The sequence below is a fragment of the Anabrus simplex genome, chromosome 6 (assembly GCF_040414725.1).
Source record: "Anabrus simplex isolate iqAnaSimp1 chromosome 6, ASM4041472v1, whole genome shotgun sequence".
NCBI classification, from domain to species: domain Eukaryota; kingdom Metazoa; phylum Arthropoda; class Insecta; order Orthoptera; family Tettigoniidae; genus Anabrus; species Anabrus simplex.
Window position 1 is genome coordinate 99768173 of NC_090270.1, and position 12086 is coordinate 99780258.

General features: G+C 39.4%; 1 protein-coding gene across 2 annotated transcripts in view; it reads right to left on the reverse strand.

Moving 5' to 3' along the window:
• Window positions 1-7674: 7674 nt before the first annotated feature.
• Window positions 7675-12086, reverse strand: part of Ssl1 (general transcription factor IIH subunit 2 Ssl1) — a 57252-nt gene continuing 52840 nt past the window's right edge. For both annotated transcript variants that reach the window (XM_067149776.2, XM_067149775.2), the window contains one exon: window positions 7675-10265. In XM_067149776.2, coding sequence (XP_067005877.1) covers window positions 10152-10265 — 114 coding nt within the window. In that variant the 3' untranslated portion in view covers window positions 7675-10151. The remainder of the gene's footprint in view (window positions 10266-12086) is intronic.

A 12086-nucleotide genomic window follows, 5' to 3' on the forward strand; every position in this document is an offset into this window, starting at 1 on the left:
TTACAGCCAAAAAAAGTAAAGGGGGGTCCTATATGCAATAACATTTTGTGCAGTGAATACATGACTTTTAGGCTATAAAGAGCTATAAATTATTGTACATGTAAACATTCTACACTATTCTTTAAGAAACTTCTGAATGTATTTGAGTTATACTGGCTATTTTCATTGGAAGGCAGTATTTCTAGATGTAAAAAGACAATGGTGAACATGACGTTTAGGCCTAAAGATAAAATAAATATAGTCAGTTTTAGTTATTCATATCACGTCATTAGTTTTATCTCATTAATTTCTCTGATGAGGTTCACGTCAGGAAGGGCATACGGTTGTAAAAACTTGCTACAGAGATTTGTATCTCTTCATACTCGACCCCATACAGGAAAGGGATAAGGGTATTGTATTATCATATTATGCAATATTGGTACAAAATAACTTAATGGCCAGTCATTTGTCTCTGTCAGTTGAGCAGTACGCCTGTACGCCTACCACACAGTAAACCTATGTAAACCTGATCACTACTTTCATTTCAATTATTGTCTTGCGCTGCCAATTTCCCTGCTACCAGCGTGTCGTCATTCCAAGTAATGTCATCTTCACTGCCATCTTGTCAGCCATGCACTGCCATTGAGTGCGTTGAGGTCCCGTCTTTTTGAACCTCTTAAACCTCAACCGGTGTTTAAAGATAAAAATTTCATTGTTCCGTATTGAAAAGTATCACAGTTAAAATTTAAATAATAGATAAAGAGGTTCAACCTATTCAATACAAAAGAATAAGAAATGCAGTGATTACATTCTTATTTAATAATAAGTAGAAGTGGTACCAGTTTCGACCCTAGTCCAGGTCATCATCAGCCGATTAAAACATGAAAAACAATGCATAGGAAAAATAAAATAAAAGAAAGTTCACTCCGGATCAGTAGAAGAGGCGATATAAAAATGACGGGGGTAGACACTGTAAAATTCAGAAGAAGTAAAATGTAAGTCACTTAAAAGAAACAGTGTGTAATTTTCTGAACGGCAGTATGGCACACGCAGTGTTAGGCAAAGTCTTATAATGTTTATGAAAAGCGAAGAACGGTTAAATGAGCTAGTTTGTATACACTGTCAGGCACAAAGTCATAACACACTCGAACATATATGAAGATCCATTAATCGTGCTGAAGCTGAAGATGAGTAGATCAATTGAAGTAACTTGCCAGCTCCCGGTGATCAGCGCGATATATTCATCAGGCACTGTGGTTTCAAACGCCAACGAAAAATGAAGAATAGCTTAATGATCCAGTATTTGCTTCGGTTGCGGGAATGTAAGTAATATAATTCAATATAATTGAATAAGTAATTGTGATCCTGTAAAATTGTTCTTTCACGTCAACTGTTCCAAAAATTCTACAAACGCAAACGCCTGAAAAACCAACATCTAATTTTTTATCTGATTTTTTATAAGCTCTATTGGTGGAAAAATATCTAATTCCCTCCATGGGAACTTAGAATTTCCATTCGTAATTGCTAGGCGGGCATTAATTCCATTGAGGAGTTTTATCTCCCGTATGCAGTTATCAGACTGTGCCTCTTATAAGGGCTTCTGATAAGTTCATCTGCATACACCCCAGAGTCAGTGGGTAGGGTCTGACACATCCCATTCTGATGAGTCTAGTGTCAGACCTAAGACAAAATGCTGGTTAATAGAGCAAACGCCTGAAAAGCCAACATCTAATTTTATCTGATTTTTTATATGCTCTATTGGTGGAAAAATATCTAATTCCCTCCATGGGAACTTAGAATTTCCAAACAGTTGTTAACTCGTTAAAAATAAAGGCTGAATAAAGGATTGCTTACTGGTAATTTTAATGCTAAATACTGCAATGAAGTAAGGATGGGATACACCTCAAGATATGGCCAAGGGCATCATTGATTTCAGAGATTAGTTTGTATTTTCCCGCGTCAGTTAAATTACGGAAAGGCTATTATCACGTAAATTTATAGCTTCTGCTGGCGCTTGACGTATGTTTTCATCATACATATAATACAGTTATGTTAGGATAGGTGACGCTGTTTGAATAAGAAAACTGAAACGTTTGCCACAAAATGCGATCGATCATCTTCAGTACGGTATAGTTTTCTCGTTATGTGCATTTGCGAGCTCTCATCGACATTCGAAGATGATGTTGGAGTCGATTAGTAATACCCGTCGACTGCTGTTCTCTAATGAAAATTTGAAAAGAAAGCGGATAACACCTTTTCGTAATGAATGTGTATATAATGTATTTTCTAGCGTTTGGTTAAATTTCGGAAAGGCTATTCCCATGTAAAATTTTAGCGAGGAGGTTATCATTTCTCTACATTCGGCGTTTGAAATATGTTTTCATGATACATATACAGTTAGGTTAGGTGACGCCGTGTGAAGAAGAATACTGAAATGTTTCTCACAGAAGCCTCTGGAGTGATACCGTATTTCTCTGAATCCAAGACGACGTTTTATTCTCAGAATCTCATGTGAAAAAGCAAGGGTCGTCTTGTATTTGCGGCCTAACAGTAATCAACACCACTGGCATCTATCACAGTAACCATGCTGCTTCTTTTCAAACTTTTGAGCAAGAATTCCCTTCCATGGCATCCAGTCATGGAAATGCAACATCTGACAGTACAACACAAGAACCCTTATCTGAATGCCACAACTGATTTATGATAAACTGTAATACGGAAAAGTACTGTGCAAAATAGATCTAGGAATAGAGTATACAAACTTTCTTTGTTATTTTGCTCCAAATAAATGTATTTTCATTTCATAAGACTGAGTTAAACTGCATTTCTAAAAATCAGAAATGGAATGGAACAAACAAGTGATGGGATAAGAAGAAAGGCAGATAAATTAGTGATGGGCAGTCTGAGACGAGGTCTCGAGATTTCTCGAGATCACCCCAGGCACTATTTCTCGCGAGAAATTTCAAGATATCTCGAGAGCGTTGCCCCGCATTGTGCGGTGAGCAGTGTGTCGTAGGCCTACAGGTAATATAGATGTTGATTCCCATAGGGAATCTGAAATATTTGTCCTGAATGAGCAAATTTATAATACCAATATAAATGGTCCGTTATTGGACATTATAAATTTTCCAGCTAGCTCATTCTTGGTTGCCAGCGTTTCGCCCTCGTGTGCTAGGGTGGGCTCGTCAGTTGGTACCTAGCACACCTACCAATACGCTGGCTAGTGCATACCGTGGAGGCCACTGCGTAGGCTAACTGGAGCCACCGGCAGTGCCAATGCACTAAGAGACTTTGTCTCATCACTAAAAATTGATGCCTGCTTGGCCATCAGATGATATAGATGTTGATTCCCATAGGGAATCTGAAATATTTGTCCTGAATGAGCAAATTTATAATACCAATATAAATGGTCCGTTATTGGACATTATAAATTTTCCAGCTAGCTCATTCTTGGTTGCCAGCGTTTCGCCCTCGTGTGCTAGGGTGGGCTCGTCAGTTGGTACCTAGCACACCTACCAATACGCTGGCTAGTGCATACCGTGGAGGCCACTGCGTAGGCTAACTGGAGCCACCGGCAGTGCCAATGCACTAAGAGACTTTGTCTCATCACTAAAAATTGATGCCTGCTTGGCCATCAGATGATATAGATGTTGATTCCCATAGGGAATCTGAAATATTTGTCCTGAATGAGCAAATTTATAATACCAATATAAATGGTCCGTTATTGGACATTATAAATTTTCCAGCTAGCTCATTCTTGGTTGCCAGCGTTTCGCCCTCGTGTGCTAGGGTGGGCTCGTCAGTTGGTACCTAGCACACCTACCAATACGCTGGCTAGTGCATACCGTGGAGGCCACTGCGTAGGCTAACTGGAGCCACCGGCAGTGCCAATGCACTAAGAGACTTTGTCTCATCACTAAAAATTGATGCCTGCTTGGCCATCAGATGATATAGATGTTGATTCCCATAGGGAATCTGAAATATTTGTCCTGTGCTAGGTGCTAGGTACCAACTGACGAGCCCACCCTAGCACACGAGGGCGAAACGCTGGCAACCAAGAATGAGCTAGCTGGAAAATTTATAATGTCCAATAACGGACCATTTATATTGGTATTATAAATTTGCTCATTCAGGACAAATATTTCAGATTCCCTATGGGAATCAACATCTGTATCATCTGATGGCCAAGCAGGCATCAATTTTTAGTGATGAGACAAAGTCTCTTAGTGCATTGGCACTGCCGGTGGCTCCAGTTAGCCTACGCAGTGGCCTCCACGGTATGCACTAGCCAGCGTATTGGTAGGTGTGCTAGGTACCAACTGACGAGCCCACCCTAGCACACGAGGGCGAAACGCTGGCAACCAAGAATGAGCTAGCTGGAAAATTTATAATGTCCAATAACGGACCATTTATATTGGTATTATAAATTTGCTCATTCAGGACAAATATTTCAGATTCCCTATGGGAATCAACATCTATATCATCTGATGGCCAAGCAGGCATCAATTTTTAGTGATGAGACAAAGTCTCTTAGTGCATTGGCACTGCCGGTGGCTCCAGTTAGCCTACGCAGTGGCCTCCACGGTATGCACTAGCCAGCGTATTGGTAGGTGTGCTAGGTACCAACTGACGAGCCCACCCTAGCACACGAGGGCGAAACGCTGGCAACCAAGAATGAGCTAGCTGGAAAATTTATAATGTCCAATAACGGACCATTTATATTGGTATTATAAATTTGCTCATTCAGGACAAATATTTCAGATTCCCTATGGGAATCAACATCTATATCATCTGATGGCCAAGCAGGCATCAATTTTTAGTGATGAGACAAAGTCTCTTAGTGCATTGGCACTGCCGGTGGCTCCAGTTAGCCTACGCAGTGGCCTCCACGGTATGCACTAGCCAGCGTATTGGTAGGTGTGCTAGGTACCAACTGACGAGCCCACCCTAGCACACGAGGGCGAAACGCTGGCAACCAAGAATGAGCTAGCTGGAAAATTTATAATGTCCAATAACGGACCATTTATATTGGTATTATAAATTTGCTCATTCAGGACAAATATTTCAGATTCCCTATGGGAATCAACATCTATATCATCTGATGGCCAAGCAGGCATCAATTTTTAGTGATGAGACAAAGTCTCTTAGTGCATTGGCACTGCCGGTGGCTCCAGTTAGCCTACGCAGTGGCCTCCACGGTATGCACTAGCCAGCGTATTGGTAGGTGTGCTAGGTACCAACTGACGAGCCCACCCTAGCACACGAGGGCGAAACGCTGGCAACCAAGAATGAGCTAGCTGGAAAATTTATAATGTCCAATAACGGACCATTTATATTGGCCTACAGGTAGTCGGAGCTGAATGTTGTTTGTGTCGAGTATGCAAATAGCCAACCACGGGTCTTCTCAATTTCGTAAATGTGTGTCAACAAGCAACTAGGGCGTTCACTTCTACCGAGGTCTATTATGACGCAGTATAACATAATTATAAAGGATACGCATTCTGACATTGTATGCACTGGGAGGTACACGAATGAGTGGTTTAAGTACAGAACCTAACAGTTACTGTAGGTGCACGTACCTGGATACTAGAGGCGTGCGTTATTCGAACTCGAGATGAGGCAAGATGCGCCTTGCTGCACATGCTACGACCATTACGCATGAGTGGAATGTGTAATCTAACATGCTTCAATTTGCTCCAATTGTTTTGACAGGTAGGTGTACAAGAAGTAAGTATAAATAACCACCTAATCGATACTTTATTAATGCCTCAGGCAAAATTGAATAAAATTAAAACTTACAGGACATGTTTCGACCACTTAGTGTATTAATAGGCATTAATAAAGTATCGATTAGGTGGTTATTTATACTTACTTCTTGATTAAACATCGATACGGTCATGAAATGGACAACTTGTAATAGGTAGGTGTACATCGTTATCAGACCCCGCATTCAATAACATAAGACCACTGCTTGTGTTTACAGATATCTTGGTGACGAAGGAAATAATTCCTTATAATGTTACAGAGTATTCGCATCATAATTAGGTACTTTGATATATGACAGTGCCATGGGAAATTGTGTCTAGTTGTACGCGGCAACTTGAAGACGATGTCCGAAACGCAACGTAGGTCATGGATGTCGGTTATTTTTAAGAGATGTCACATAGCACAGCCCACTGTGTTGCTTATTCAAAAGAAGTAAAATACATCGGCGGAAATACTTCTGGGATGATCCGTCACTCACAAACACATAGGCCTATCAATGAAGAGGAATCGTCACAGAACACCTCCGGCCCGGTCTGAATCACAAGAAGCTACCCTGCCGACAACGATTGTAAGGCATCCAGGTACGTTTACATCCTAATAACAATTAATAAATTATACAGGTTATTCAGCTAAGAAGTCCACCTGACATAACTCGCGAACAGTTTAAGATACTGGCATTCTGTATTCACTTTCGTTAATGGTATTAAGGAGCTCATGTTCAACATGCAGTGCTTTCCTAGGCTTTTGACAAAATTTATCATCACACACATTTTCATATGAAAACTGCTGATGATAACTATCAAGCTTACACTCTTAGTTACCGAGACGTCGCACAGCTCGCAGCACACGAGAATCGGTCTCGAGAGCGTTGCCCCATCACCCCTGCTGAAAGAATTGGAGCAAAGTCGGGCATTTTAGATTAAACGTTCCACTCATGTGTAATGGGGGTTGCATATGTAGCAAAGCACATCTTCCCCGTCTCAGGTTTGAATAATGCACGCCTTTAGTATCCAAGTAGGTGTACATCCTATCTACAGTTATTCACAAATAATGCATGGTTATTCAGCTAAGATGTCCACTCCAAATAAGTCGTGAACAATTTAAGATACTGACATTCTGCTTTCACCTTTGTTAATGGTATTAAAGGGGTTCATAGTTAAACATGCAGTACTTTTCCTGGCTTTTGACAAAATTTATTGGCTCACACGTTTTCATATGAGAACTTTATTTCACGCAAAAACTGCCAGTGATATACTATCAAGTTTACAGTCTTAGTTACTGGTACGTCGTACGGCTTGCATTACAGGACGATTGGTCTTGAGATTCTCGCGAGAGTCTTGAGATGTGTGACGTCAGTCTTGAGAGTTGAGAGAGAGAGCGTTGCCCATCACTAAGATAAATAGAGGGAAAGATAAGGATGAATATATGCTAATACTTCTCTCATCATGACAAGATTTGTCAAGGTGGTCCCCCAAAGTGTTCATACCCATAGATTATGGGCCATAATGAAGCTGGGAAGAATGGATGTAAAAGACTATCAGGATTGTTAAGAAGGGAACCTATTATTTAAAGACGGCAGTGTCTGAAGGTTGGATAATGTCGTTGTTCATTTATATTATCATGTTTATCCCAGTCTCCTTTTCTATTGTTTGCTCTTCCGATGCTCACCTGTCATTGTGTTCATCCTATTATACGTCTCTATTCATGTTTCCATCTTTCTGCAGAAGACTTATATTAAAAAATAGTATTATAAATTGCAAACAGCGGAGTGGAATCGTCGTGCTGACCACACGACACCTCGCAATCTGCAGGCCTTCGGGCTGAGGAGCGGTCGCTTGGTAGGCCAAGGCCCTTCAAGGGCTGTAGTGCCATGGGGTTTGTGTTTTTTAATAAATTGCAAACATGTTCAGATAAAAGGTGATGATTAATATTTGGTACAATTTAAAGCATATATTTTAGAAACATACAGTTTGAACATAGGTATACAATTATTTGTACTCTTATATTGTTAATGAACAACCTTTAATGATCATTCCATTAAGATAGTACATGTATTGTTTTCTAGATCCAGATACCAGCACTCCTGGTATGTGTGTCTGTAAAAGATTGTTTTTATCAAAATCTTTGTAACTCATTCTCTTTCTCTTTTCTTGTGTAATTTTTATGATGTTGCTAGTACTCTATTTTGTAATATCCTCCTTTTTTTAACCTCAAGAGATTTTTCACCAATGGTCTCTATCGTATGTGTGTTTGGCTTAAATTTTTATCTCAACCTACTGTACTTACGTACAGTAAAACCTCGTTAATTCAAAGTCGTTGGGACTAAAAAATCGGACTTCGAATTACGTGATTTTGAATTAACAGCCAATTCACAATTCAGAAGTACCAACCCTTGCCGTGTTACAAAATATTCTAAGGCCCATTACTGCATGCAGTTAACTTTGATTCACAGTTTATATCTTTCAAATGCCATGAAAAAAGAACTATTTCCAAAATGTATCCAAGAAGGTGCATTTACAGTATTCGAATAATGCACTTGGATATCCCACTGGCAAACATAACCTCACACAATGAAAAAAAAAAAAAAAGCATGATTCAAAGACGAGGAGAAATCTATGCTGGCTCCCATGTACAACTGCTTTATTCATTGGATTACTATACTGTATGCATTTTAGATGCTTTGTATTTACACAGAAAGTACCTGATGCCCTTAAAATCAAACTTCCCTATGACTCTTGACTCTATCCTTGTACAATTTCCCACCATGGCACTTCTCTCGTACTTCAGAAATGATAACACTTGCCGCATCACAAAGTATTCTAAGACCCATTAATACAGGCAATCATCTTGATTCACAGTTTAAACCTTTCAAATGCAATGGAAAAAACTATTTCCAAAATGTATCCAACAAAGTGCATTTACAATGTTCAAATAATGCACTTGGATAAATCACTGACAAACATAACCTCACGCAACGAAAGAAAAAAATCACAAAATTCAAAGACGAGGATAAATTATGCTGGTTTCCCTGTGCAAATGCATTATTTTTTTTGGATTTCTGTACTGCTAGCATTTTTAGATGCTTTGTACTGGCATGGAAAGTGCCTGACACCCTTAAAAGATTGTGGCTTATCGAACTTTCCTATGATGAGGGGATAAAGTTTCTCACTTCCATGTGCATTTCAATACACTACAATGACCCCCACCCTTGTATGATTGCCCGGATGGCACTTTCTCCTTTAAAACCATAAGACCATTTGGGCTCGCATTAAAATAAAACATTGCAGTTTCATCGGCAATGACAATATTGTTTGGTGCCTATGAATTGATTATATGAGCCACGCTTTTTCGTCAACTGTCGGCATCGCCAGTGTTCGCGAATTCTGTTTTTCCACACACTGCCCGTTGCGTGATATTACGGCGTTCCTTAAAAGGTTGAATACAAAAGATTTCAGATTTCATTCAACTTAGCAATCATGAAGCGCACTGTATACCCACCGAAGTGAGTGTAAGTGCGGAAAGCTACCCCTCCACGTTCCGGAACACGCGTTCTATTAATATGCGGATAAATTCTGAGTTGAAATTACTCTGTAACATACTATTGTTTTAAAATGTAAATGCAGTTTTGAATCACAAGTCCGAATTTCGGTAATGGGGCCGACATTGTACTTCGAATTACGAATTATCCGTATTTCGAATTAAACAATTTAAATAGCATGTAAAACTGTATCTCATGTTTCTGGGACCGAGAGCTTCTTTGAATTAGGCAGGATTTTGAATGAACCGATTTCGAATTATCGAGGTTCTACTGTATTTGAGTCATGTATACACAGGAACAATGAGAGCAACATCTGTCATCTCCATATCTTCATACACTGTCAAGATGGCCCCTCAATGAAAGTTGAAGAAGCTGGGAGCACATTAGGGGCTGAGAAGATATGGATATAAAAGAACTAGGATTGATGAGGAGAGAGCTAATGTATTGTAGATGGCAGTATATGAAGATGTGGAGAATCCTTGTTTTTTTTGTGCTTCTCCCTTTTCTCACACTGACTTGACATTGTGCTTTTCCTGTTATGTGTTCCTTTCATTGTTACTGACTTTTTATATATGACTTGAATTGCACTTGTTTGTACCTTTCCATTACCTAGTTATTTATGAATTTGATGATATTCAATGGAGCAGCAACAAATTCATCCACATAACAAAGAATACAATGGCATTGCATAAAAGAATGGTTGGTGGAGCCATCAGCTTCTTTGTGATCATTGATATGGTCTTGAGCTCCTTCATACCACAAGCTATTTTCCATAATCTTCCTCAATTTAGGACTGCTGTAAATAATTGAGGAGGAGTGCACTCATTGGCGAACCCTTTGGACTTCTTTCCAGAACTTCTTCAGGAATTCATTTTACAGCATCCTTACTTGATATGCAACCAGGACAAGAATGTAATGTGTCATGAATGAAGAGATCACAGTCTAAGCAGAATATTCGGTTGCAAGTTTTACACTGGTAAACCTGTAAAAGAAAATTTCAAGTTCAGTTACTAGGCCTATAACTTAAGCTTCAGATAGTTTTGTATCTGGTGTGCTGAAGGATGGACATGATATATGAAAAGAGCCAAGTGTCATGAAAGCAGTCCCCGAAGAGACAACAAGAAGTAATACTGTATAGGGTAGTTTGTTAATAATGAAGCCATATTTTCCAGTGTCAACTCAGTTAATGTAACTTTAAATGCTTTTCACAATCTGTTCAAAACTAATTATAACACTTACAACCTGTAAAAAAATACGGTTATGCAAAGAATGACATGTTTCGTTCTTGAAAGAAGAGGCCAACTCCTCGTTAGACGGATAAGGAGAGAGGATGCACCACTGAGCACTTCACTAAGATAAGTTATAATTCTCAAATATTACAGGATACAAACAGAATTTAAACAATATGTTCCTAAATTTCTAAACAATTTTCATCAATTTATGATATTAAAAAAGTGTGATTTGAATAGAATCTGATGATGCTTTCAATATGAAACATATCATTCTTTGTTTAAGTGTGTTTTTTTCTTTTACAGGAATGTTATAATCTGTTCAACAGACTGAAAAGCATTAAAATTACAATAATATATGGTAAGTCTTGGTCTTTTCTTGGAATGCCACATGACAAGAGCAAGGGAGAACAAGAGAGAACATTTTAATCCCTGTGGGTTGGCAACTGCAAGGCCCTAAGCTTAGTCTAACAGTGCTTCCACTTACTCGTGCTAGGCTTCTCCCTTTCACCTTTCCTATCCAACCACCCTGGGTCAAGTCTTGTCCTCTTCCAACCCCAACGCTATTAGTTTTGCAAGGCTTACGAAGTCTTTCATTTTCGTGCCCTTCGCGGCCCTTCCCTTTCTTCTTCTGATACCTTCATTCTTTGAAGGGTCAGTTCGCCTCCATTTGATTCATGTTAAGAGAGAATGGTTGCCTAGCTGTACTTCCTCTTAAAACTACCACCACCACCACCACCCCTAATAAAATAAAATCGTCGAACAAGGTGTTGAAGACCTGGGTATGAGTGGACATCAGAAGAGTTAAGTTGAAGGATTTCCAGATAATCTTAAAATGTAGATTTTCACGACCACTAAATGACATTATATTGCTTTGGTGATATTAGATTGTGTTAAAATTATTGTATGCTGATGCATTTCAATCTTGCAATCAAGACTGTCTTCAGAGCAATGACAATTGTAGAATGAAAACTGTTATTGGCAATTGTCACTCCATAGCAAGTGGACTCAAGATAGACTCTGTTAGAAATGTAATTCATTCCCGGGCCTTCAGAGTTTAGCAGAAAGATATTAAGGCTTTAACTATGAAGGGTAGCCATGATCTTAGTACAGTGGAACCTCGATTATCCGTTCCCGGAAAATACGTTTTCCCGGAATATGCGTTCAAATTATGCGGTCCCGCGAGCATCGTAATTAAATCACGTTGTAAAAGTCCCGCATTATCCGTTCCTCGAAGAAACGATTTCCCGGATCAACCGTCCAGAAATTCCAGTCCCATCAACGCTAAATCCTCGATCAATCGTTTTTTAATAAACTGTATCTCACAAAAGGACGGCTATGGCATATTTATGGATCTTGGCGTTAACGCCCCGTCACTGCGATAATTAAAGCAAGTACTGTACCGGTACTGGAAAAGCGATCGGCGGTGAACTTTCATAAGGGACCATCTTAGCATCGCATTCGGGTGGTATTGTTTAGAGAATCTCGGAAAATCATAAAGCAGAGAGTGGCGACAACAATTGCAAGGAGACACGGCGCATTTCGACAGCTCTGCTTGAAGACGGAACGAGTTT